General features: G+C 33.3%; 1 protein-coding gene across 2 annotated transcripts in view; it reads left to right on the plus strand.

The window, feature by feature from the left end:
• Positions 1-616: 616 nt before the first annotated feature.
• Positions 617-24,662, plus strand: part of LOC132715127 (uncharacterized) — a gene marked incomplete at its 3' end in the record, with an annotated part of 37,790 nt that continues 13,744 nt past the window's right edge. For both annotated transcript variants that reach the window (XM_060698100.1, XM_060698101.1), the window contains 9 exon segments: positions 617-747; positions 13,582-13,716; positions 14,507-14,730; positions 16,378-16,449; positions 18,032-18,190; positions 19,041-19,191; positions 20,529-20,670; positions 21,542-21,650; positions 24,519-24,598. In XM_060698100.1, coding sequence (XP_060554083.1) covers positions 13,632-13,716; positions 14,507-14,730; positions 16,378-16,449; positions 18,032-18,190; positions 19,041-19,191; positions 20,529-20,670; positions 21,542-21,650; positions 24,519-24,598 — 1,022 coding nt within the window.

The following is a 24,662-nucleotide window of genomic DNA, read 5'->3' on the forward strand; positions in this document are numbered from 1 at the left end:
TCAAATAAAAAGTGGGAGTCACCGTACTACTATTTGAGTTATCTGCCCCTGAAATAAAGATTTACTGTTTTCAGACCATTTTCAAGAGCAGATAACTCAAAACCTAACACAGGCCCCGAATAATTACGTTTTTATTTTTTTTAATTATTTTTTTGTTATTTTATTTTCAATCGTTATCAGTGTGTCAGAATTATTACAGCTACATGTCATTATGTAAAGTTTCAAGAACAGATAACTCAAAATCTTAAATCAAATCAAATCAAAATTGATGACGTCATTGCATTGTTCACAGCAGAAGTAGAATGGGTGGCGAAATTTGATTTCGCGAGCCAAGAAAATTTACAAAACATTGTAAAAGGTGGGTTTTTAAGAAACACATCTTGTTCAGCGGGTACTGGAAAAGAGGTTCGGTAATTTTTCGAGAACACTCGGATATCTGCAATGTAGGAAGGAGTCAATTAAAATTATCTTAAATCTTTGCTGATGATTTTCTTTGAAATTGCAATATTTTTTTTTACCGTTAGCGTAAAGAACTCGATTGAAATATATTATCATTATAAAAAATACTTTCTCAGACAAATAATATGTTTCCGGTAATTTAATCCATTTGGCGTTTAAATAATTAAATGGGACACAGTCTATAACCAAACAAAATTGATGACGTCATTGCATTGTTCACAACAGAAGTAGAATGGGTGGCGAAATTTGATTTCGCGAGCCAAGAAAATTAACAAAACATTGTAAAAGGTAGGTTTTTAAGATAGATAGATAGATAAATAATTTTATTGACGTAAACAATACAGTTTTTTGTCATACAATTGCATATACATAAATATCATAATTTTATCATGTGATTTAACAAACAGTGAACACAATTTACATTGTCAACATATTGTTTGTGGAGGATGAATAAGATGTTTACATATATATGGATCAATATCATAAACAAAATCAAAGTGAAATAAATTCCTTCCATAAAATTGGCAAAGTTAACATAGCAAAGACTTTCTAAGTATAAAAGCATTGTAAACAAATTTGGAAAGATTTCTAATTATAGCTTGATTATCACTCTTAAAAAGCTCTGTAAATTTAATAACATTTGGTCTTCTATAAAAATATGCTTTGATATATTGTTTTCTAAAATCTTCGTACAACGGAACAAATCTTGTTCAGCGGGTACTGGAAAAGAGGTTCGGTAATATCAATAGGTAGAACGTTGAACACCAAATGGGCGACCCGGCTGGTTCGATTCCCGGACGGTTTTGTCTTTGATTAGTCATAAAATCCTTCTATCGATCATTCGCACTGTAGCACAGGATTCTATGCAATTTAGTGTGACAGTTTTAGAAATAGTAGCACTGATATGTGCAGCTTTTACTAGCAGCCACAGAAAATTTAAAGTATACTGATGCCTCATATTTCCATGGAACCCAAAATTTCAAGGTAGTTGGCATAAACAGTCTCAAGTGGCTCCTAGACTTCATGCACCTGCAAGTAGTTTTACTTTTATTTTTTTTTATTGTATTTTATCGAAATGCTACATATATGATAGCTTAAGGTATTCAGCTTACCCATTTTTAGTTGGGACGTAGTCCCAACTAGTGCACTTACAAACCCGAAATTTCCAACCATACAGGGTAACGCCCACTGCTGTGACGTTTCATCGCCACTCTAAATGCTATATTGTATTCTAACATATCAAGCTAAGCTGAATTCATAGTGATCACCCGACCATGACCGACGCATAACCGCCGCGAGTGAAAAATAGTGCTCTGAATTTCTGAAAACTTCGATTTATTGCGAACAGAAGTGGAGACAAGAAATTTATTTTTTGAAAATAATGTGCAATTGAGCTTGAATTACGGTATTAGAAACGTAGCGGATATAATTTGAAAGGTCACATAATTCTATGAATGGGATAGTAAATTAATTGGGTCATAGTGCTTGACGGCTTGCAAATATTTAACTTACTCATCCGCCTTATCATCACATTTTTTTGTATTATATTCCAGAATTTTTGAAAAAGACATTATTTATCGGATAAATTTTGTAGTTTATAATTGCAAAGTGGATATTGAAATAGAATTAGCCAGAGATGTAGATAATATATTCGTCTCTGAATTAGCCGATAATTAGGTTAAATGAATCCGACAACTTCCGGTATATTTTTCGACCTACCTCACGAGCATAATTATCAGCCTGTTAAGCTCATAAGGTATGTTATAAAGCAAAATATGTTATGAATTTGATGACTAATAATATTAAGTTTATTTATTGATGCCAATTTGTTTCCGAGGACTAAAACTTTCGTAAATAATTTCAAAGTAATTTGGAGATCTCGAGTCTTTCGTACCCAAGACATTTCGATCATACTTAGACTGCAAAACCGACAGATTTTACAAATTGATATTACACAGATGTCTGCCTTTACAGGAAAACCGGCATATACGCCTACAATTTTTTGGTCTTGTCACGGCCGTTACGTCTCTACCAAATGGGCCACATTCTTGAATATTTCAGAATAATTTTATTTTGACCTATCTATTTAAAGTCTAGTCATTTCATTTTGGGTCATCTTTTTACAATTTGAATAACTATTCTGGAAAAACAAAGTGCGCAAATGATCTAAAGGTTTGTACAAAGATTAGTGTTCTAAACATTCATCAAATGGTACATTTATCTGGAAAAAATATTTCAGTCCCATCATGACAAAATACCTCAATGGAACCCCTTTAAATTGAATTACACTTTTTTTAAATGTATGGGTAAATTCCATTTTCAGTGGTTGAAATTTTTCCCAATTTCTGATTAATCAAGCTATAGTTTCCCATTTATAAAGCCACAGGTTGTTTTGAAAGTTGAAAAAAAAATCACTGCCACCTTGATAATTGTTAACCTAAAAAATCTTCAGGCACTTAGAAGGGATTTGAACCCCAGACCTCTTGATTACAAGGCAGACACACAACCATGTCGTGAAAATGTCAACACAACAGCAAGACTGTTGGAAATGATCTATACCTGTTCTCAATGGTTGAAGTAATTTATCAGTGTTAATTAGACATTTTATAATTATGATTTAACAATTTTTGACACTACTGATATTCACATTTTTTTCACAAATCTAGATCTACATGTAAAAAATAGATATCATAATAAAATGATAGAACATTTTCTATTTTAGTGGTAATACTGTGGAGTAATATGAAGAATATTATTGATATTTTATTATCATAAATTTTTCAAATTTTAATTATGTCATTACATGCTGTACACAATCATATTATAGTGTAAACATATATATTCATTGTGTAGACACATATATACATTGTATATACCAGAGACGTTAAAATACATAAAATGTATTTATATGTCTCTGTATATACACACACTAAGAGAGTAGTATTGGATGATTTTGAAATGAAATCTCTACATTGATATTTTCAGGGAAATAAAAGATTATTTACTTTAATATTTACTTGGAAAGGCTGGTACATGTAGCTAGAAAAAAGTACAGTATAAGATTAAAGAAAGACTAGAAGATTATTACAAACAACAGGTACTTATATAATATTTAATGTATATTTCACAAACCAAACTGTTTTCAAAAAAAATTAATGAAAACATGCATTTTTACCAGTGTCACCACGGGTCAGATTAACAGACCCATTCCCAGTGGCAAATAATGCCAAATATGCTTTTTTTCTTTTCCAAGTTTAGAAAAAAATCATAAGTCAAAATTCCCGTTATCAAAGCTGACAATTTTTCTTCATTCCATTTCAATCCAATATGGTACCAGACAGATGATGTTCAAAAACACATTCCATTGTCAATTTTTTATGTATTTTTTTATGTATTTTTTATGCTTTGAATGATATACAATTTGTTGGATTAACAACTTTGTACATGGTACTAAATATTTTTCCCAATCAAGATGCAAAATTTCTTAACCCATTACTTCATGAGCATTTTGTGAAAAATGGCTGTTTTCATTGAAAAGTCTCCCGTTACAAGTTCAAATTGCTATAATACTATAAAAAACTGCTTCAACACTAATCAAACTTGGCACAAATGTTGACTGGACCATTGCCCTTGCAACAACATGCTCAGGCTTAAATTTTCTGTTACCATGGCAACGAGGGGACATCTCAAAATTGCCCAAAATCACTATTTTGCCTCGATTTTTTCAATCAAAATTGATTTCAAAGTGATGCCACTTCTCAATGGATTGAGATATAGTCAAATGCTTTTCAGCGTTGGCTACACATAACCTTATGATCAATCTGGGGTCATTAACAGCCTCTCACAAGTCCAAAATTTTCTTGGCATCATGCTTAGAATGGTATCACACAGGTCAGTAAGACCGGTGTACACAATGTACTGTCTGCACATATGTGTCAGAAAAAATATCACAAAAAAGGAATTTAGTATTACTATATGAGTATTTATTAAAGAAATTGTATTTCAAATATATTTAAATAGTATTATTGAAAGTCATTTTGTATGACTGACACACAAATCTAGTGCTCTGCATTATAAATGTAAGAAGAGACAAATAAGATAAGCATTTTTTTGCAAATTATTGCACTTCATATAATTTTTATTGCTTTTTTTTTAAGGTGGACATGTGTCACTGTCAAGCGAATGAAGATAAGCATCACACTCAGTGGGAATCTCCAGTTTCCAGATGTATTGATCATAACTGTATAGGCACCATTAACACTTTGGACTAGTTGGAGTATTTTAGAGGGCTAGTCTGAATTGAATCCCCTGTCAATAGTAAAGGCCAGTCATGAACATTGTGTTGAAGGAAAATGTTGAAACTCGGATTTTCCGCTTAACCAATCATTACTTTACCTTATATTCAGTGCGGTAATGTAAGAAATGGTTACTTTCTGGAACGGAGCTGTCAATTATTTTTAATTTTTTAGCTTGTTAGTGTTATCGTCGGACAGTTGTGAAGTAAAGACATCGCAGTTTGACTGTATACAAGTTGCCTTAAAGAAAGTATGACGAAATCTTAACAGTTATTCGTTGATTTTGTAGAAATTGACCAGAATTCACCTTTGTTTACACGCATCGCTTGGACGTCGAAAACGACATGCAATGACATTTCAGTGAAATTTGGAAACTTGCTCGTATTTTGGAGCATTTTGTAGGATTTCGATGAAGTAAAAAGTGTTTATGATAGGATACTTTATTCCTAGAGACAACCACAAAGATAAAATAGTGATCTGGTGTATTTTTACCGAACAGTTCTTGTTTGTTTTGCATGATATTTTTCTCTCGTTAGGGACCTTTATTCTTTATATATAGTATTATGAGCGTATATGTGTAAATGTGGTATATAGTGCCTGTGGTTTTAACATGTATCTTAGCTTGCCTGGTGTAATGATAAGTAATAAACCTGAGAATTGAAACTATGAGAATAAATTGTTGTTATTAGTCCCCTTCTATTTTCATTAAGAGGGGACTAAAGGCTGACCCATTTCTGTATGTCAATGAAAGCTGAATTTTGCTATAACTTAAATGGTACAAAAGTAAGGTTCATCATACTGGTATCTGATATAGAACTATACAAAGATTTAGCATGTTATTATAATTTATGCTCAAAGGGAGAGAATATAGTTGCGGTCTTAACCATCTGTCGGTATGGACTCAAGTAATATTATGGATAAATATCTGTGTTCATTCCATACAGACTTGTACTTTTGGGAAAAAGGGTTGCTCATGGGAGGAAAATATGTTTTTAATGGTGTTTTTGAGATTTTAGTTGATAAAGGAAAAAAAACATAGTCTGTACTTAGGAAGACATTTGTCCTTCACACTCTTGTCCGAAATATGAATATAACTAAATATGTATTGAAGGGATTTTATGTAAACTTCACAAAGTGATAGAGACTTTTAAGAGGAAGTGCAATGTTCAAGAAACATAACTCTACCTTGCTTCATGTTTTAACTATATCCCTTAAGTTAAAAATGCTTATTCCAAACTATCACTGAATCTACATCAACTTGAACGACTCAAATTTTCCAATGTGTCAAAGAACCATAACTCCATTCCTTAGTTTTTAGCTCACCTGTCACAAAGTGACAGGTCAAGCTTTTGTGATCCCTTTTCGTCCGGCCGTAAACTTTTACTTTAAATGACATCTCCTCATAAACCACTACGCTAATTTCATCCAAACTTCACAAGAATGTTCCTTTGGCTGTCACCTTTAAAAATTGTGCAAAGAATTTAATTCCATGCTGAACTCTGGTTGCCATGGGAACCGAAAGAAAAAAACTTTAAATATCATCTTTAAAAAAACCCTAAGAGCTAGAGCTTAGATATTTGGCTTGAAACATCCTTTAGTGAGTGTCTACCAAGTTTTTTTAAATAAAAGCCCTGGGGTCAAAATTGGCCCCGCCCCAGGGGTCATTGATTTTCCCTATGTGCATATAGTAAAAACTTTATAAAATCTTCTTTTAAAGAACCCAAAGAGCTAGAGCTAAGATATTAAGCATGAAACATCATCTAATTAGAGTTTACCAAGTTTGTTCAAATAAAAGGCCCGGGGTCAAAATTGGTCCTGCCCCATGGGGTCATTAATTTTCTTTAAATGCATATAGTAAAAACTTAAAAATCTTCTTTTAAAGAACCCAAAGAGCTAGAGCTAAGATATTTAGCATGAACATCTTCTAATGAGTGTCTACCAAGTTTGTTCAAATAAAAGCCCCGGGGTCAAAATTGGCCCTGCCCCAGGGGATCATTGATTTTCCCTATATGCATATAGTAAAAACTTCAAAAATCTTTTTTAAAGAACCCAAATAGCTAGAGTTTATAATATAAGTTGAAACATCTTCTAGTGAGTGTCTACAAAGTTTGTTAAAATAAAAGCCCTGGGGTCAAAACTGGCCCTGCTCCAGGGTTGTCATTGTTTTTAACAGTATGTGTTAGTAAAAACTTAAAAAATCTTCTTTAAAAAAACCCAATAAACTAGAGCTTTGATGTTTAGCATGAATCATCTTTTTATGGATGTCTTCCAAGTTTGTTCAAATAAAAAGCCCTTGGGTTAAAACTGGCCCTGCAGGGGGGGGGGGTATATACAGGTGAGCAACCTCAGAGCCATCATGGCCCTCTTATTTAATTATCTACCTTTATTATACATGTACTTAGTTATGCTTGTCCAGAGAAATACTGGAAAAGAGTTGATGAAATTTGATTAAACTTTTTACACAGCGAAAATAATCAAGTGAAAGAAAGTGTTTTTTTCAAAGAACCCGAATTTTTGTGTCGCCTTGAAAAGGTGACATAATAGGGGTTACTTTTGTCGGCGGCGTCTGTGTCGTTGTCGGCGTCCCCTAAAGCTTGTCCGGAGCATAACTCAGTCACTATAAGTCTGATTGACTTCAAACTTGGTATGCATGCTTCTTTTAATAACCCGAAGTGCAGTGCACAAGGACCGGTACTCTGCAGTTCTTATTTTTTTGAGTTATTGCCCTTTGTTAATTTTCATACTTTAATTTTGTCCGGGCCATTTCTCTTCAACTAAAAAAGCTATGGACTTGATACTTCATAGGAGGATAGATCTCATTAAGAAAAAGTGCAGTGCACAAGAACCAGTACTCTGTACTTCCTAATTTTTGAGTTATTGCCCTTTGTTAATTTTCATATTTTATTTTTGTCTGGGCCATTTCTCATAATGAATAAAAGCCATGGACTTGAAACTTCATAGAATGATAGGTCTCATTAAGAAGAAGTGCAGTGCACAAGAACTGTTACTCTGCATTTCTTATTTTTTGAGTTACATGTATTGCCCTTTGTTTATTTTCATACTTTAATTTTGTCCGGGCCATTTCTCGTTAAGTATAAAAGCTATGGACTTGAAACTTCATAGGATGATAGATCTCATTAAGAAGAAGTGCAGTGCACAAGAACTGGTACTCTGCATTTCTTATTTTTAGCTCACCTGTCACAAAGTGACAGGGTGAGCTTTTGTGATCGCTTTTCGTCCGGCATCCGTCCGTCCGGCCGTCCGTAAACTTTTGCTTTAAATGACATCTCCTCATAAACCACTAAGCCAATTTCATCCAAACTGCACAGGAATGTTCCTTTGGTGGTCACCTTTAAAAATTGTTCAAAGAATTTAATTCCATGCAGAACTCTGGTTGCCATGGCAACCGAAAGAAAAAACTTTAAATATCTTCTTTTAAAAAACCCAAAGAGCTAGAGCTTAGATATTTGGCATGAAACATCTTCTAGTGAGTGTCTACCAAGTTTGTTCAAATAAAAGCCCTGGGGTCAAAATTGGCCCCGCCCCAGGGGGTCATTGATTTTCCCTATATGCATTTAGTAAAAACTTAAAAATTCTTCTTTTAAAGAACCCAAAAAGCTAGAGCTAAGATATTTGGCATGAAACATCTTCTAGTGAGTGTATACCAAGTTTGTTCAAATAAAAGCCCTGGGGTCAAAATTGGCCCCGCCCCAGTGGGTCATTGATTTTCTATATATGCATATAGTAAAAACTTAAAAAATCTTCTTTTACAGAACCCAAAGAGCTAGAGCTTAAATATTTAGCATGAAACATCTTCTAATGGGTGTCTACCAAGTTTGTTCAAATAAAAGCCCTGGGGTCAAAATTGGCCCCACCCCAGGGGGTCATTGATTTTCTCTATATGCATATAGTAAAAACTTAAAAAATCTTCTTTTACAGAACCGAAAGAGCTAGAGCTAAAATATTTAGCATGAAACATCTTCTAATGGGTGTCTACCAAGTTTGTTCAAGTAAAAGCCCTGGGGTCAAAATTGGCCCCGCACCAGGGGGTCATTGATTTTCCCTATATGCATATAGTAAAAACTTAAAAAATCTTCTTTTAAAGAACCGAAAGAGCTAGAGCTAAGATATTTAGCATGAAACATGTTCTAATGGTTGTCTACAAAGTTTGTTCAAATAAAAGCCCTGGGGTCAAAATTGGCCCCGCCCCAGGGGGTCATTGATTTTCCTTATATGTGTATAGCAAAAACTTGAAAAACTTTTTTGAAAAAAAAAAACCAAATAGCTAGAGTTTAGATACTATGCATGACACATCTTCTAGTGAGTGTCTACCAAGTTTGTTCAAATAAAAGCCCTGGGGTCAAAATTGGCCCCGCCCCGGGGGTCATTCATTTTCCATATATGTGTATAACAAAAACTTAAAAATTCTTCTTTGAAAAAACTCAAATAGCTAGAGCTAAGATATAAATCACGAAGCATCTTCTAGTGAATGTCTACCAAGTTTGTTCAAATAAAGCCCTGAGGTCAAAATTGGCCCGTCCAGGGGACATTAATTTTCCTTATACGTGAATAGCAAAAACTTAAAAATCTTCTTTGAAAAACCAAAATAGCTAGAGTTTAGATATTAAGCATGAAACATTTTCTAGTGAGTGTCTACAAAGTTTGTTCAAATAAAAGCCCTGGGGTCAAAACTGGCCCTGCTCCAGGGTTGTCATTGTTTTTAACTATATGTGTAAAGAAAAAACTTGAAAAATCTTTTTTTAAAAAACCCAACGAGCTACATCTTAGATGTTTAGCATGAAACATCTTCTAATGGGTGTCTACCATATTTGTTCAAATAAAAGCCCTGGGGTTTAAACTGGCCCCGCTCCAGGGGCCTATATATAGGTGAGCGACTTCAGGGCCATCATGGCCCTCTTGTTTGAGTTATTGCCCTTTGTTGATTTTCTTTCTTTATTTTTGTCCTGGTCATTTCTCCTCAAGTATGAAAGCTATGGACTTGAACCATCATAGTATGATAGATCTTATTGATAAGAAGTGCAGTGTTCAGAAACTGCTGCTCTGAACTTATTATTTTTTTAGTTATTGCCCTTTGTTATTTTTCATATTTCATTTTTGTCCTGGCCATTTCTCCTAAACTACATTGTTCACAAGGCGACACATCCGACTCGCGGAGTTCTAGTTTCTAGCTTAATTTTACAATTATCATCTCTTAAAATACATGTACAACAACTTTTAAAATAATGGTTGTCTGGAGTAAATCTTTTCAATGATATCACACTCAAACTAAATACAGTTGTAGAGACTAGTGAGCAGAAGTCTTGTGTCAAATAACCAAAATTCTACATTACTTAGTTTTTGAATTATCTCCGTATATATTTCATGATACTGTTCTGAGAGAGGATTAAAATATTGAAGGAATTTGATTGAAACTTTATAAACGTTATACAGTGAAAGAGATTAGCATGAGAATTGCAGTAAACAAAGGCCATTATAAGTTCTAATGACATGGTCACATTCATATAATGTGATGCAAAAAATATTGACCATTTGAGTGTTTACTTGATACTGATACAGAAAATTTGATATATATCACAATTGATTATTTTTTCATAGCTTTGTCTCCCTTTATAATGTCATGTGTTAAAATAGTCAAGCTTGCAGTTTCCTCTGGTAGCTCTAATTTCACTTGTTTCTCTTGTCAAAAAAGGCCAATAACGGTTTATGATCGACCTACACGTACATGTAACCTAAATATTATATTTGAACATGTGTGTCATAGAATAATTGTATCAACTACTGTTCATTTACTGAATTGTGCACTTTATATTTATCAACCGGCAACACCCTTCACTCATTGAATTATCTGCCCCGAAATAGAAAAAATAGTTATTTGACCCTTCATACGTCCCAACTGCAGTGCCTTCAGCACTTTGATTGTACTATGACATGACATGAACACTACAGACAGACCCGTAGGGGAAGTCCACCAATAATTGTGCCAGGAATCTGACATGCTCGTATTCATTCATCGAACATGCCATGAAGTAAAGTGAAGCATACCTTGATAAAACTATAAATAATCTGTTGATAAGCAATTAAATTCTTATTACGAATAGGGTTAGAATTTAGCAATAATTTTTACTTGCAAATTTTTGCAAGTGATCAAATGTTTAACGTTTAATGTTTACAAAATGGCGGATCACATTGTCAATATTTGTAAAACAGCGTGTGATCTTCACCCGAGAGTTTAAGATTGTTACACCTAAAATGTCTTTTGAAAACATAGAAGGGATGTATTTGTGCCACCCGGGAGGCACAAAATAGCAAATGTTAATATACTGGTGAATAAAAAAAAAAAAGAAAAAAAAAATCCGACCTACCCTACCTATTCCTTGAGAGCATGTTACCCTAACAAAACAATTATTTTTTTTAGGCCTAATAATAAGCTGCATGTCCATTGAATGTCAGAAACATGTTTATTTTAGTTTATAACATACATCTCTTCTTGTAAGGAAGCAAAAACATTTCAACACATTGATTTATAAATGATAAACAATTGTTTAGGGAGCGGATTAGATATACCAGAGGAACACCCACCGGTGACAATATACAGTTAAAAACTTGTTCATGTAATGCAATTTCTTAGGACTTTAATTAATTTTAGCATATTTTGTACTTGATTACACAACAGCCTGAAAACTCAGAGGTACTGATCTACTTAAATAAATATTTCAGCTTAAAAGTGAACACTAAAATTACAGAGGAGTGCTACGCATTTACATGGATACAACAACATGTGTTTAGCTGTTATAAACAGTCCATCAAAATAAAGTCACAGAAAAAAAAATAGAGCAACTAAAAATTGATTATTAAGTTTTTAAGGTAAACCTTATCAGTTACTGCATCTTGCACAGTTAACATCATCAGTTTCTGCAGCGGGCAGCTGCCAAGCATCATCATCAGCTTAGAAGATATGAATTATGTAAACGTCCAATATGAACAGACACTGGCAAATAAATGCCAGCAAGAGTAAATTTTACTGGCATTATTAGATTTTAACTAGCATTTTGCCAGTATGCTAGCTTAAATTCGCACCCTGATGTCGAATGTAAGCTACCTAATAGTTTCCGACAGTTAAAAAATTCAGCACTTGGCTGCCATATTGCCAAAATATTTGACCATCTAATTTCGAGATTGACTTTTACGTACCCATGGCCATGTGCTTCCAACTTTGTTATAAAGTACTTTTTTCAAGATATTGAAAAAAATGATTTACTGACATTTGTATTCAATATAATCATATTTAAGTACTAAAAAATTAAGGAAAATAAATAAAAACATTATATTGAATTATAAATATTGAAATTTTTTCAACAAAGATGTTCTAAATATAGTACACGACTCTACTTAAATCGGTTTCCGCGAATGACGTCATACCAGGTCTTGCGTAGCTCCTTAATGTCATGGTCGACTGTGGTCGGCGGTAATTGATGTTTTACATTTAAATAGGCAATTTTAATGACGGTATTAATATTTTGATACTTTAAATGGTATAGAAGGATATTAAAATAATTGTTTTATCGCAAAATGCACAAGAATTGATTGAGGCAAGGGTATTAAGTTAAATCAACTTATGTTATTCTGGTTAGGTTTCGTAACGGGTCTAATCCAAAACTTTAATGCTGCATCAGATGGAAATCAAAAATATTAAAAAGCGGCTTATAAAGTTTTGGAAGCCAGAACTACATATATGACTGTGGAAACTTACTATTTTAAGAGATTAAGAGCAATGTAAATTATTTTACAATTTTACTTTTAGTTTTCATACCTTTTAAGACAATTGTCTTTGTTAAACAACCACTGAGATATTTGATAAATGTCATAGAGAAAATCCTCACTTTCAGATGGGGCTAGGTATAGATGTACTAGAAAATAAAGATTACTACTGGTTTTGCTTTTGAAACTGTTAAAATGTAATTGCCTTAGAAATATGAGAACACAACTTTACTCACTAGGCAGCAGATAGGTGTTAACTACCATGTTGTGTACAAAATTGCTTGCATGCACACATTAAATGGAATACACTATGATGTAATTGATACAATATTCAACGTGTTTTCCCGAATTTTATTCTTCTAACTTTTGTTGTCTGTGTTGAACAGTTAAGTACCACAAAAAATATGAGGCACCGGTATACCATTATATCATAGAACTCGTGATATTATATACATGTATATTGTAGGAACTGAAATTCAGAATCATAGACCTATGCTCTGGCTTGTACAGAAGTTATCAGTTCCTGACTGTACCTTTCTTTGGAGCCAATGTATTTTAACTTTAACCTTTCTTGCAATAACAGGAAGTAGTCTTGACAATATACTGTGAAGCTAGAGTTGTTAGATCTATGCTTGCATGCGCAAAATCGTAACAAATATTATTAAAAAACATGAACTGTTCCATATCTTATGAAAGTAAATGCTTCTGTTCATGAGTTATCAATGCACTTTAAGATTCCTTATAAATTAATGGTTTCATTTAAAGCAAGCATGACATTTTGCAGTGTTTGCACTTTGCAGTATAAATAGAGCAAGTAAATTGAGTGTGGTTAGGATCGAAGTTAACTTAAGGTCTTCAGTGTTTATATTGTGACAGGATGGGTATGCTGAAGACAACACCATGAGGAAAGTCTACAAAGGATGCAGTTTTCCCCTTTCCGTGGGCATGAGCTCTGGCCACCATTCCCATACAAGTTAATAAAGCCACCGTGATTCCACCATTATGGCATAATGACAATAAAATGTTAAAACTGTTTTTCGTATTTCAGAATTACTTTGGACTTTAATGAAGGGCAGAGAATAAGACAGACAATTAAACATGATTCACAGTTCCTCAACCAGGGCAACTCCTACTGGAGAAAATATCACAAAACTTGTTAGACAACATTACAGACCAGCTCCTAGTAAGAATAAAGTATTTCTTAGTCCTCATTATGTACACCTTACTGACCTGACTCTACACCATTGGTTGGCACAGGTCTTTCAGTCTTTTTATTCAGCATTCATTTATATTATGGCAATGGCAGTGGAAATGCTTTTTTAGTTTATATGGGACAGTATTGTATCATAAATTAACTGAAAATGGACAGGTTTTAAATCTCCCCCCTTTTTTCTCCTGCGCCATACAATTAAACCCCTCTCTGTAGGCTGTGCCACAATTACTCTAAAAGTGAAGAAAAACTCATGGACATTGACATAGTGATATACAAGTAAATCACTGATTATAATTTCGTCTTATAACTATCAGCTTTACATAAAATAAAATCTAAATTTTCGCTCCCCTAAGAAATCTGACAAGCCTGTATGCAATTAACTGTCTTTATCAACTTCATATTTTCATCTTTGTTTCCCAATAATTGATAGTTGACATTTCTGAAGAGATGACAGTAAATTTTCTCACTTTATTGAAAAGAGGCCTTAGCCTCTTGATTTTGGGAAATATTATTGCTAAAATTACTAATTTGGGAAGTAAAAAAGCAGGTTTAAGTTAAGATTTTTGGGAAAACTGCATGGAGAAGAGGCCTTTTATAGGAGTCTTGTTATATAAGCTGGAAAGTCACTGGATAAAACTGGGCAAATCCAAGTAAGAGCTTTAACATGATAGGTATATTAATTTAATACATAAAATCTGATGTGATATTGATACATATATATTGTCAATTTCTTTGTCATGAAAACTTTTTATTTTAACAGAGAAAGTATACAGTCATGAAAAAGTACAATGTCGTACAGACATTACTTGCCAGAAAAGTAAACCGGAAGATTACTGGAATTCCAATTACAGACGACGACAAGCTAACATGCATAGAGGGTTTTACAGTACGTCTGTAGAACCGTATGAGCCGATTGGTGGACAGCTGATTCTAGACCCAGCTGAACTGGTCATGTCTTCATTACCGGGAAGTTTTGATAGAAAGGTCAGAACATTTGTGTTACTTGGTAAATGATGATCAGAGCTGTTCATTTATCTAACTATGTTACTGTTACTGATGTACTTTTATGAAAGTCATTGTTAGTGAAGAATAGTGGTCGTAAGAAGTGCCAATGTTTATTAGTCCCCTACCGGTTTACCGGAGGGGACTTTAGGTTTACCGTCCGTCTGTCTGTCTGTCCGTCAGTCCGTCCGTCCGTCAGTCCGTCCACAAAACTGGATCCTGCGATAACGCAAAAAGTACTGAAAATATTTTAATGAAACTTGATATATGGATAGATGGCAGTATGGAGATTATGCACGTCTTTTTCTATGTTGAAAATTCTGGTTGCTATGGCAACAAATAGACTGAAAATATGGCAAATTTTGCACATAACCTGGATCCAGTGATAACACAAAAATTACTGAAAATATGTTTATGAAACTTGACATATGGGTAGATGGCAGTATGGAAATTATGCACATCAATTTCTTATCTTCCTATGTTGAAAATTCTGGTTGCTATGGCAACAAATAGACTGAATTTCAAGATTTCTGATTCTAGTTTTTAAGTTTTTTCACTATAAGTTCTTTATTTCTTAAGGTATTTTCTTCAAACTTTAAATATAAGTTGCTTGTCATCAACCACATCATATGTGACAAGGTTTACAACTCTAGCACAAAATTTATCAGAATTACCTCCCTTGAACATTAAATTTTCATGAAAAAAACATTGTTTTTTTTAATAACTTCTTTTTCTGAATGTATCTACTTCAAACTTCATATAAATGTTTCTTATTATCACTCAACATTTGTGAGTGTTCAATACTCTAGTAAGACTATTTCCAGAATTATGCCCCTTTTGAACTTAGACTTTTTTATAGAAATTGGTAATTTTTACTCCAACTTCTTCAATCATGATAGGATTTTTAAAATGTTATATTTTGATAACAGGGATGTTTAAAAAATAACTGTAGAGTGTCCTTCAGTCCGTCTGTCTGTACATAAAAACTGTTTCCTGTGATCACTTTTAAAGACATTTTTCAACAAATTTACTTAAAATAGGAACATAAGTGAACAATGGCCCTTCAGAATGTTGCTTGGGCTCTTACCGGTAGGGGACTTATGGATTGCTTGCAATACTATGATAATTGCTTGTTCATATTTGTAGTGTAAGTATCTAAAGTTGAGGCACAGTTTCTCTGTGACAACCTTCAAACATTGAATGTTTTGTTCATTTGTCTGTCAACGTTGATTCAGAAAATCATGTAGGATTAGTAATTGGTCACTTGTAGAAACAATGGTTATTATTGGTTAGCTATGGAGGAAAGCCAGTTAGGTGCCCTAAGGTGGATCGACCTCTGAAAGACCCAAAAAATGTGATAAAACTGGCATAAAAACAAGAAAAATAAACAAATGAACTGGACCTGTCTTTGACATTAGTGTTTTAGTATGGCAAAAAAAAATCCAACACAATCAAAGAATGAATTTATTACATCTTTCTATTGTCCATGATAAAAGTAAGGTATTAATCTCTTCTTATATCCCAATATTGTCATTGTCGATTCTAAAGCAAAAAACAGTCCTTGAAAAAGCCAATTTCAAAACTTAAAGTAATGTTACAATTCAATGAAGCAAATTGTGAATTTTACAGATCAACCGACTTAGAAGAGGTACAATTTTTGAAGAGAAAAAAATCGACACCATACCAAATGGGAAAGATAAGGTGAAACATTTGAACATTTTGTTAGGGCTTGTTTCTTATTTTTTAACTTTATTAATGTGGAATCTTATCTTTAAATTGTCTATAGTTGCAAAATATGATTTTGAATAATTCAGTTATAGAGCAAGACAAATGTCTGCCAGTCTTATTTCTTGGTCTTTAGCCATCAAATAGGTCTGTGTACTACTTTCTTGCATGTGTTTTTTCACTTTGAAACTTTATAACAATATTTCATTGACTAGGAAAATATTTTGATAACTCATTTATATCAGTAACTTAGTTACTTAATATGAAAACAGTTTGCAATATATTTATGGTAAATGTATTGTCGTTTCCCTACTCATAGTAATCACAAAGATTCTCCTTGGTCAAATATATTTTTATTTTTATGTATTTGGCATCCATGGCCAAATAGTTAAAGCTGCATGCTTCCAGATGAGCCAACATATTTCAAGAAATTCAATCTTTAGAAAATATATAAATATCTTAAGAAAAGTAAAAAAATTCAATGTTAAATTAATTATTTACATGTTATGTGCCATTAATGATGATTTAGCAATATCAACCACTATAATTATACTGTGTAACAAACACAGTAAAATATATTTATGTATATTTTGACCTCTTTTTGGTAATTTACGTGGATTGTAAGTGCCGTTTGCAATGTGTAAATTACTTCCTTTGTTCACTTCACAGTATTTTACTTTTACATACATTTTCAAAATTTTCATGAAAATTAGCATGAATCTGGAGGCATGCTGCTTTAAGGTCATTAACTTCAAAACACTGGCCCCGTTCAAATCCTGACAGGGACTTTGGATATTTTTATTTAGGGAAGCTATCCAGCAAGCTTATAGAATGTTGGTGGTTCTACTAAGGTACACCTTCATGCCTGAAATAATGCATAGAGGGGCACTTGAGGTCTTCCTTCACCAGTAAAGGTGGAAGTCATTATATGAACTTTACAGTGTTAGTGGATTGTCAAGCCCAAATATTATTTGATGTGCGTAAAGACTTTCAGTAGGTCTGTTCAATATATGAGCAGCGTCACAACAAAACCAGCATAATGCGTTTGCGATCAGCATGGATCCAGACCAGCCTGCGCATCCACGCAGTCTGATCAGGATCCATGCTGTTAGCTTACAAATTTAACCCTATTACAAGTACAGAAACTGATAGTGAACACATTATGTTGGTGTTGTCGTGACGCGGCTCATATTTGCCAGACTTGTCATAGGGATAATAACAAAAGGGTTAAAATGCTTGTGAAAACATAATTTAACAATTATTAAGAATTTATGGTTTAAAATAAGTCAAATTAACTTACGCAATACAATTTTAGTGATTTTCTGGCTCACTATATATAACAGACTCCTATAAAAGGCTCTTCCCAATTTTAAGTCATGCAGTTTCCCTAAAATCTGAATATACACGTGCTTTTTTACTTCCCAATTTAGCAATTTTAGCTTTACTTTTCCCCAAATTATAGCCTCTTCCCAATTAAGTGAGAAAAATCACTGAATTTCCATATTATTAGAAATATGCACATGGATTTTATCATTTAGGTAACAATGTTCAATTTCAGCTTGAATTTGACGATGACTCGTTTACGAGCCAGGATCTTATAGATACGGCCCCTACAGCAGGCTATGATGACATTAAGAAGCTCCTCAAAGAATCTAATCAAAGGATTGTATGTGTAAAAGCTGGGAAATGGTACGAGGATCATGTCAAAGCTGTTGAGGTAAGAATATTGAATTGGTCAGGGGAAAAAAGGGATATCAAAGTACACAGATTTATTAACTGTTGGAACACACTCAATACATGTGATGGTTATGGCAGGGCCGGCTAAATCAGTTTTTCCATATTGTCCAGGTTGTCCCAAAGCCTGTACAGATATGTGAATTTTTTTTCGGAATTTACAAAATTATTTTATAAATATCATACGGACAAGTAAAAAACGTAAAGAAAAATATAATATATACATGTATATTATAATATAAAAGTAAGTCAAAATCATATTTTGCGGACCCTGTATGGCTGTACTTGACCACTTGTGTAGATACCGGCCAGTCAGTAAAGTTGTCTGCTCAATATATGCTTTTCATGTTGATATTACCCTTTAAAATGATAATGGACAGTTCCAAATTCAAAGAAGGGCAAGTCTTTTGTTTGAATTAAGGGGTTTCAGGTTAGGAATATGTTTGTTATCTTAGTATGTTGTTTGGTTCCAAGATCAAACATATATTGCAGGCTTCAGAATGTCCTCTGGATGTTCAAAATTTCTTGTTTTTAACCCATATAATCTGAATAACGGAAGGTGTCTTTGCCGCCAGTATAGAACCAGGTCAGGATTCATGTTAGTTCAGTCTTACAAGACTCTTTTTTTTTAATGAAATCCCTAAAATTTATTTGAATGGACTATTACAAATTCAAAGAAGGACAAATCCATTGCACAAATTCAGCAAGTTAAGGGTTAAATCCTTGAAAAAGTTTTCAGCAAAATTCACACCATGATGAGTATTAGTTGAATGGAAATAAAAACATTTGCCATTATATGAATAGCTTAAATTTATTTTTACCTTGTGTTTAAGGAGACCAGTAATGCTGAGATAGAGGCCAGTAAATCGGAAGACACCGGAATGGTTCTCAAATCTGTATCATCTGTATGCTTGACAAAGACTGGTAAAACTTCCAGTCAAGCCCCTAGTGAACCAGAATCCAAAAAGAGTAGTAGAAATTCAAGTAAGATTGATAATTAACAAAAAAAATCATAGGATATTATAGGTGATATGTAATCTATATATGAGCCGCATCATGAGAAAACCAACATAATGGGTTTGCGACCACCATGGACCCAGACCAGCCTGCGCATTCGCGCAGTCTGATCAGGATCCATGCTGTTCCCTTACAAACCCTTTTACAAGTAGAGAAACTGATAGCAAACAGCATGGATCCTGATCAGACTGTGCGGATGCGCAGGCTGGTCTGGCTCCATGCTGGTCGCAAACCCATTATGTTGGTTTTGTCATGACACGGCTCATATATACTTATAAGGTAAATATTGAGCAATATTGATGAAATAAAATAAATTTTAATTTTTCGTAATTGAACTGTAAAATTTATTTTTTTGTAGCAGTGAAACATATTTTCTGTATTTTCACTGGTGTCGACCTTGCCAGACTACTTTCTGCTATACTAGTATTCAGTCAGTACACAAAATTTAAGGGCAAATCATTCAAATTGTATTGTCTCAAAAGAGAAAAACTAATATAAAAAAAACAACAGAAAATTCATCCTGTGGTATAAAAATTATCATATTTCACTTGATACTTTTGCAACTTATGAAATATTGATTTTCATACCACTCGGTGAAAATAAATTCTGTATTTATAGAAAAAACTTGAATATCCTCTACATATAATATTGCATCTGTTTCGAGGTTTATTCTTCCAAAATTACAGTTTTCTAAGAACCATTTTTTTCTCATATTTTAACAACCATAAGGAAAGTCTTGCTTGTAATTTCCTTTCAGAATCTTGTTGGTTTTTAAGGAGCTTTTGCCCCTGAACATATAGATAAAAACATCCATGACAGATATTATTAAAAAATCAACACAATTTGACAATGAAATGTGTGGAAACATCTGTCTGATACCATACTAGAGTAAACTCCACCAAATTTGTGAGATTTCAGTTCAATTGGAATTTTTTTCCATAGATTTGGAAAAATTAAGCGTATTTGCCATTGGGAATGAGTCTGGTAATTAGACCAGTGGTGACACTGGGTATAGGCAATAATAATGCGTAATGGAACCTAGTATTTTATATTTGAGCTGCGTCACAACAAAACCAACATCCGCCCAGTCTGGTCAGGATCCATGCTGTTCGCTTACCAACCCTGTTACATGTAGCGAACATCATGGATCCTGATCAGACTGCGCGGATGCGCAGGCTGGTCTGGATCCATGCTGGTCGCAAACGCACAATGTTGGTTTTGTCGTGACGCAGCTCATTTATGTGGAATATAAATTCAAGTCCCAGTCATATCTTTATGGTAAATAATATCTCACATTATTGCAGGTGGTAAAGTGTCGATAGCAGAGATAATCACTTCCCCTTCACCTGTAAGAAGTAATAGCAGTGGACGGTCAACCCTTAAAGCGCCGTCAATAAAGAAGAACAAAATATCCCTCGTGCAAGTTAGTACTGAGATAACGTCTGTGTAAGTCTCATGTTGTCATGCATTTTGCACTAACTTGATAGTCTTACTGTAATGCTTTCATTCCCAAAATTTCTAACATTGGCTTATATTATAATAAATCGGCCATTGCCGGATGGTTTTTTGTCACAATCTTCAGTATTGAGTAATTTTTAACCATTTATTACTGGAATTTAGTACATAGAGATGAAGGATGAGTGATTGTAAATAATCTAATGCTCAAGATTTTGAAAAAATTACATTCAGAAATAACCGATTTGCTACAATATTGGCTGATGGTCATCTGGATCAGCGGAAAAAGTATTCATTACTAAATTTATTGAAGTTGTTGAATAAAATAAATTTTCACATAAACCCTGGTGCAGGAGTGTATTAAACTCTTTTAATAAAAATAAAATCAATATTTCACAAGTGTAATAACACTTAAATGCGATGTCATTTGCGTTATATAAAAAAACAGCATTTAAGTGAGCTAATGTTGAGGAGCATTACACTATAGGCATAACTATAAGTAAATACTCTTTTTAATTATATTAACCATTTTGAATATGTGATAATAGAATATCATACATGTATTTGTATAAATTCAATAACGAACTTATTGAACTCATTGAATAAAACAATATTATTCTTGCCAGAGGCTCACATAATATGATATTGTTCAACTCATTCAACTCATTCAGTATTAAACCTTAGTAACACTCATTCAGTATCCCCTATATGTAATCATATAGTTTAAACAGTAAATTGAATAGTATTTTCCATGTATCTTTACCTTGGTTGACGCCAAGGCAGCAGAAACGGCTAAATCAGAAGTAAAGACAGTAAAGGTTTTGAATTGTTAATTTCTGAGAAACTTTATTAATTTTGACAGCCTATTGCGAAAAGAAAGACAGCTACGAGACCATCTGTTCTTCCTTAAGTCGATATTCAATGTTCTTAGAGCTTTACATAATCTTAAAGTGAGGGACATTCGGTCAAAGGTATGTATGCTATGTTTCTATTGTTTCAAAATTTCCAAATGTTTTGCCAAAGATAACATGCATAATGTTTTAACAGCCCAAGATACCCCAGAAATGCCTTTAGGTTTGCTACTTATGTGTCAAATAATTTTACATTTAGCCCTACTTTCTTCAGGTAACAAGCATCTTACATGCTCGAAAACCATTCTTTAAAGGGATATTCAGGCAAAATAATGACAAAAATATCAAAATGATCTTATGTACTCAAATGACGCTAAAATAACTTTTCTGGAAGTTTCAGCTTGCATTTCTGTTTAAATTCTATATATTTTGGGTTTGAAGCGTAAATATATTTACATATAATGAACAAAATTTAGACGCCAATAGAATCACAAAATAGTTTTTAAACAAGTCAGTTGACTTGAACAAACCCTTGAAGTTACAATAACAGATATTGAGGATATTGTATGATTGAAACAAGCCAAAGTCATTCATTTGACATGTTCTTTCACGTTTCTAGAGTTCACTTTGACAACTATTGTGAAATGCTAGCGCTCTAACCTGACCCACGCGGGTCAAGTTAGGAAACCACCATTTTATTCTTTATATGGAGAAAAGTTTTGTTCCTTTGACTGTCTAAAGTATTCATTTTGAGGGCATTTACAGAGTAATGAATGAAAAATTCAAAACTAAGAAATGAAAATTTTGCCTGTGTCTCCCTTTAAATGTTACTAAGAAGTAACAATTTATTCGTTTCTGGGGCATAATGAACTTTAATTGTTTCCAAAATTCCAAATTCCAATTCTAGTTGAATTTCCATTTCTATGTAACATACCTTTTTCATTTTTGAATATTGGCATATCAATGTATATCATATGTAATTTCCCACTTGGATTTATTCTGGCAAGTTTTGCCTGCAATTAAATGATACACAGAAATTCCTCAAGAATGAATTTTGTTGATGAAATTTTTTTTATTATTTCCATTAGTACTTAGAAACATTTTTTTCTTGAATATTTCCCCCTTGTAGTAAGAGATATATGAAGGTGTAAAATTCTCTGGTATTTAAAAATCATGTTACTGTTATAAAATGTGTATCACCATTAGAAAGGAAGATCAAAATATGTGAAGACTAAGGGAGACAATTAAATCATTATTTTCATGTATGCAAGGGAGGTAATTAAAAAAGGAGGGTTCAATCTTTTATCTTTTCAATAGGATATTGTTTAAAAATATTTATGATTTATACAATATACAGTCGAACTTCGTTCGCTCGAACTCGGAGGGCCTGTGCAAATTTGTTCGAGAGATCGGTAGTTCGAGCCAACCGAGGTTGAACTATTATTACATAGAACAAAGGCCTCAAGGTTTTCAAACTTACATCGGTCAAATGATAAATACATCAATATAATTGTTTGCTAGTACATTCATTTGTTGAATACGTCCTAGTAAGAATTATTATCCTATTGAAAACAGATTTAACGGTCACTGTTTTAATCTATATTCATACATATTGAAATTGGTTGGGTTCAATTGGGCGATCATTATCCAAACTGTGAACAATGTTCAAAATATATTTATATGTTTATTATGGGATGAATTTTATTTTAAACAATGCATTAATGAAATATTAACAAAAGAACATTTTACAGCAGCATATTTTTGTAGTTATTTACTAAAATAAACACACGTACAAGTATCATTCTATAAATAGATTACACTGTTACAATTCACATTACATGAACCACGGTTGTAATTAAAGCCGTCCAGGTAAACGTCATTTCAGGGGTTATTTTCTTTTTATTATTACTAAAAACGGCAAATATACAATTTTATCATAACAAACAAATCGGTTTCAACACCTTTTAATTTGTATCAATTAACCTTAATTGCCTTTATCACGATCACGAGGTGTTAAAAACATGTGTCGCCGGCTGTCAATTATTTAGAACATGTCGACCCGCAACTTTTGTTGTCTGTTTGTGTTCGACCGAAAAGGTGTGATTTACACTATATTTCTTCGGAAGGGACCAGAGATCAGGTTCGAGAGTTCGAGCGATGGGTGTTCAGTGAACCGAGGTAGAACAATATATATTATATAGGAATTTTGCCGGGACTGGGCGATGAGTTCGAGCGAAGGGGGGTATTCGAGCGATCCGAGTTCGAGCGAACGAAGTTTAACTGGATTTCAAATTAGATTAGGAATGTAATTATATCTTTTGTGACTTGTGTAAATGAAAGTTATACTAAGCTGCCTGCCTCCAGATGAGGAAAATTATTTCATAAAAATCAAACTTGAGAAAAATGTACTAAGATTTTAAGAAAAGTAAAAAAGATTCAGGATTTAAGTTATGATTTACATGTTATGTGTGATTAAAGACTGATTTAGAAGTATTTATCACCATATTTCTACTGTGTGACTAATGCAGTTAGGACTATTTGCCTATTTTTGCTTATTTTGACTTCCTTTTGGTAATTTATGTGGATTGTAAGTGCTGTTTGCAATGTGTAAATTACTTCCTATGACTTCACAATATTTTACTTTTAAATTCATTTTCAAAATTTTCATGAAAATTAGCTTGATACTGAAGGCATGCTGCTTTAAACAAAACATTTTTAACAATAATATTGAGAAAAGGGGAAAGAAAACTTTGTTATTTCTATTTTCATTTTCGGGCCAGCTTTTAATACAAATTAAGTTGTTAACACGATTTACTAGTATCTAAGGATTGTTAACCACGTGGGTATAAACCCTGTCAGGGGCAAGCCGTTGTTTCCTTGAGCAAGAAACTTTATACTCATTGCTTAGAACTGGTTGGTTCCAGGAACGGATTCGAGAGTCTTTCAATAAGCTTATATGTATAAACTTCTACAAATTTTTCTATTCAGGTGCCGTTGTCAAGGGAGGCCGTAGAAAGACTACAGAGGGATCATTTCAGAGAAGAAGATTATAGCCGTGGAACATACGTGTAAGTTAAAGCACACTGTGTACATTTTTGAGTGGTAAACACATGTATGAATGTGTGTTATAGC

Source organism: Ruditapes philippinarum, unplaced genomic scaffold (assembly GCF_026571515.1).
Source record: "Ruditapes philippinarum isolate M1 unplaced genomic scaffold, ASM2657151v2 ctg3597_1_1_1_1, whole genome shotgun sequence".
Taxonomy (NCBI): Eukaryota; Metazoa; Mollusca; class Bivalvia; order Venerida; family Veneridae; genus Ruditapes; species Ruditapes philippinarum.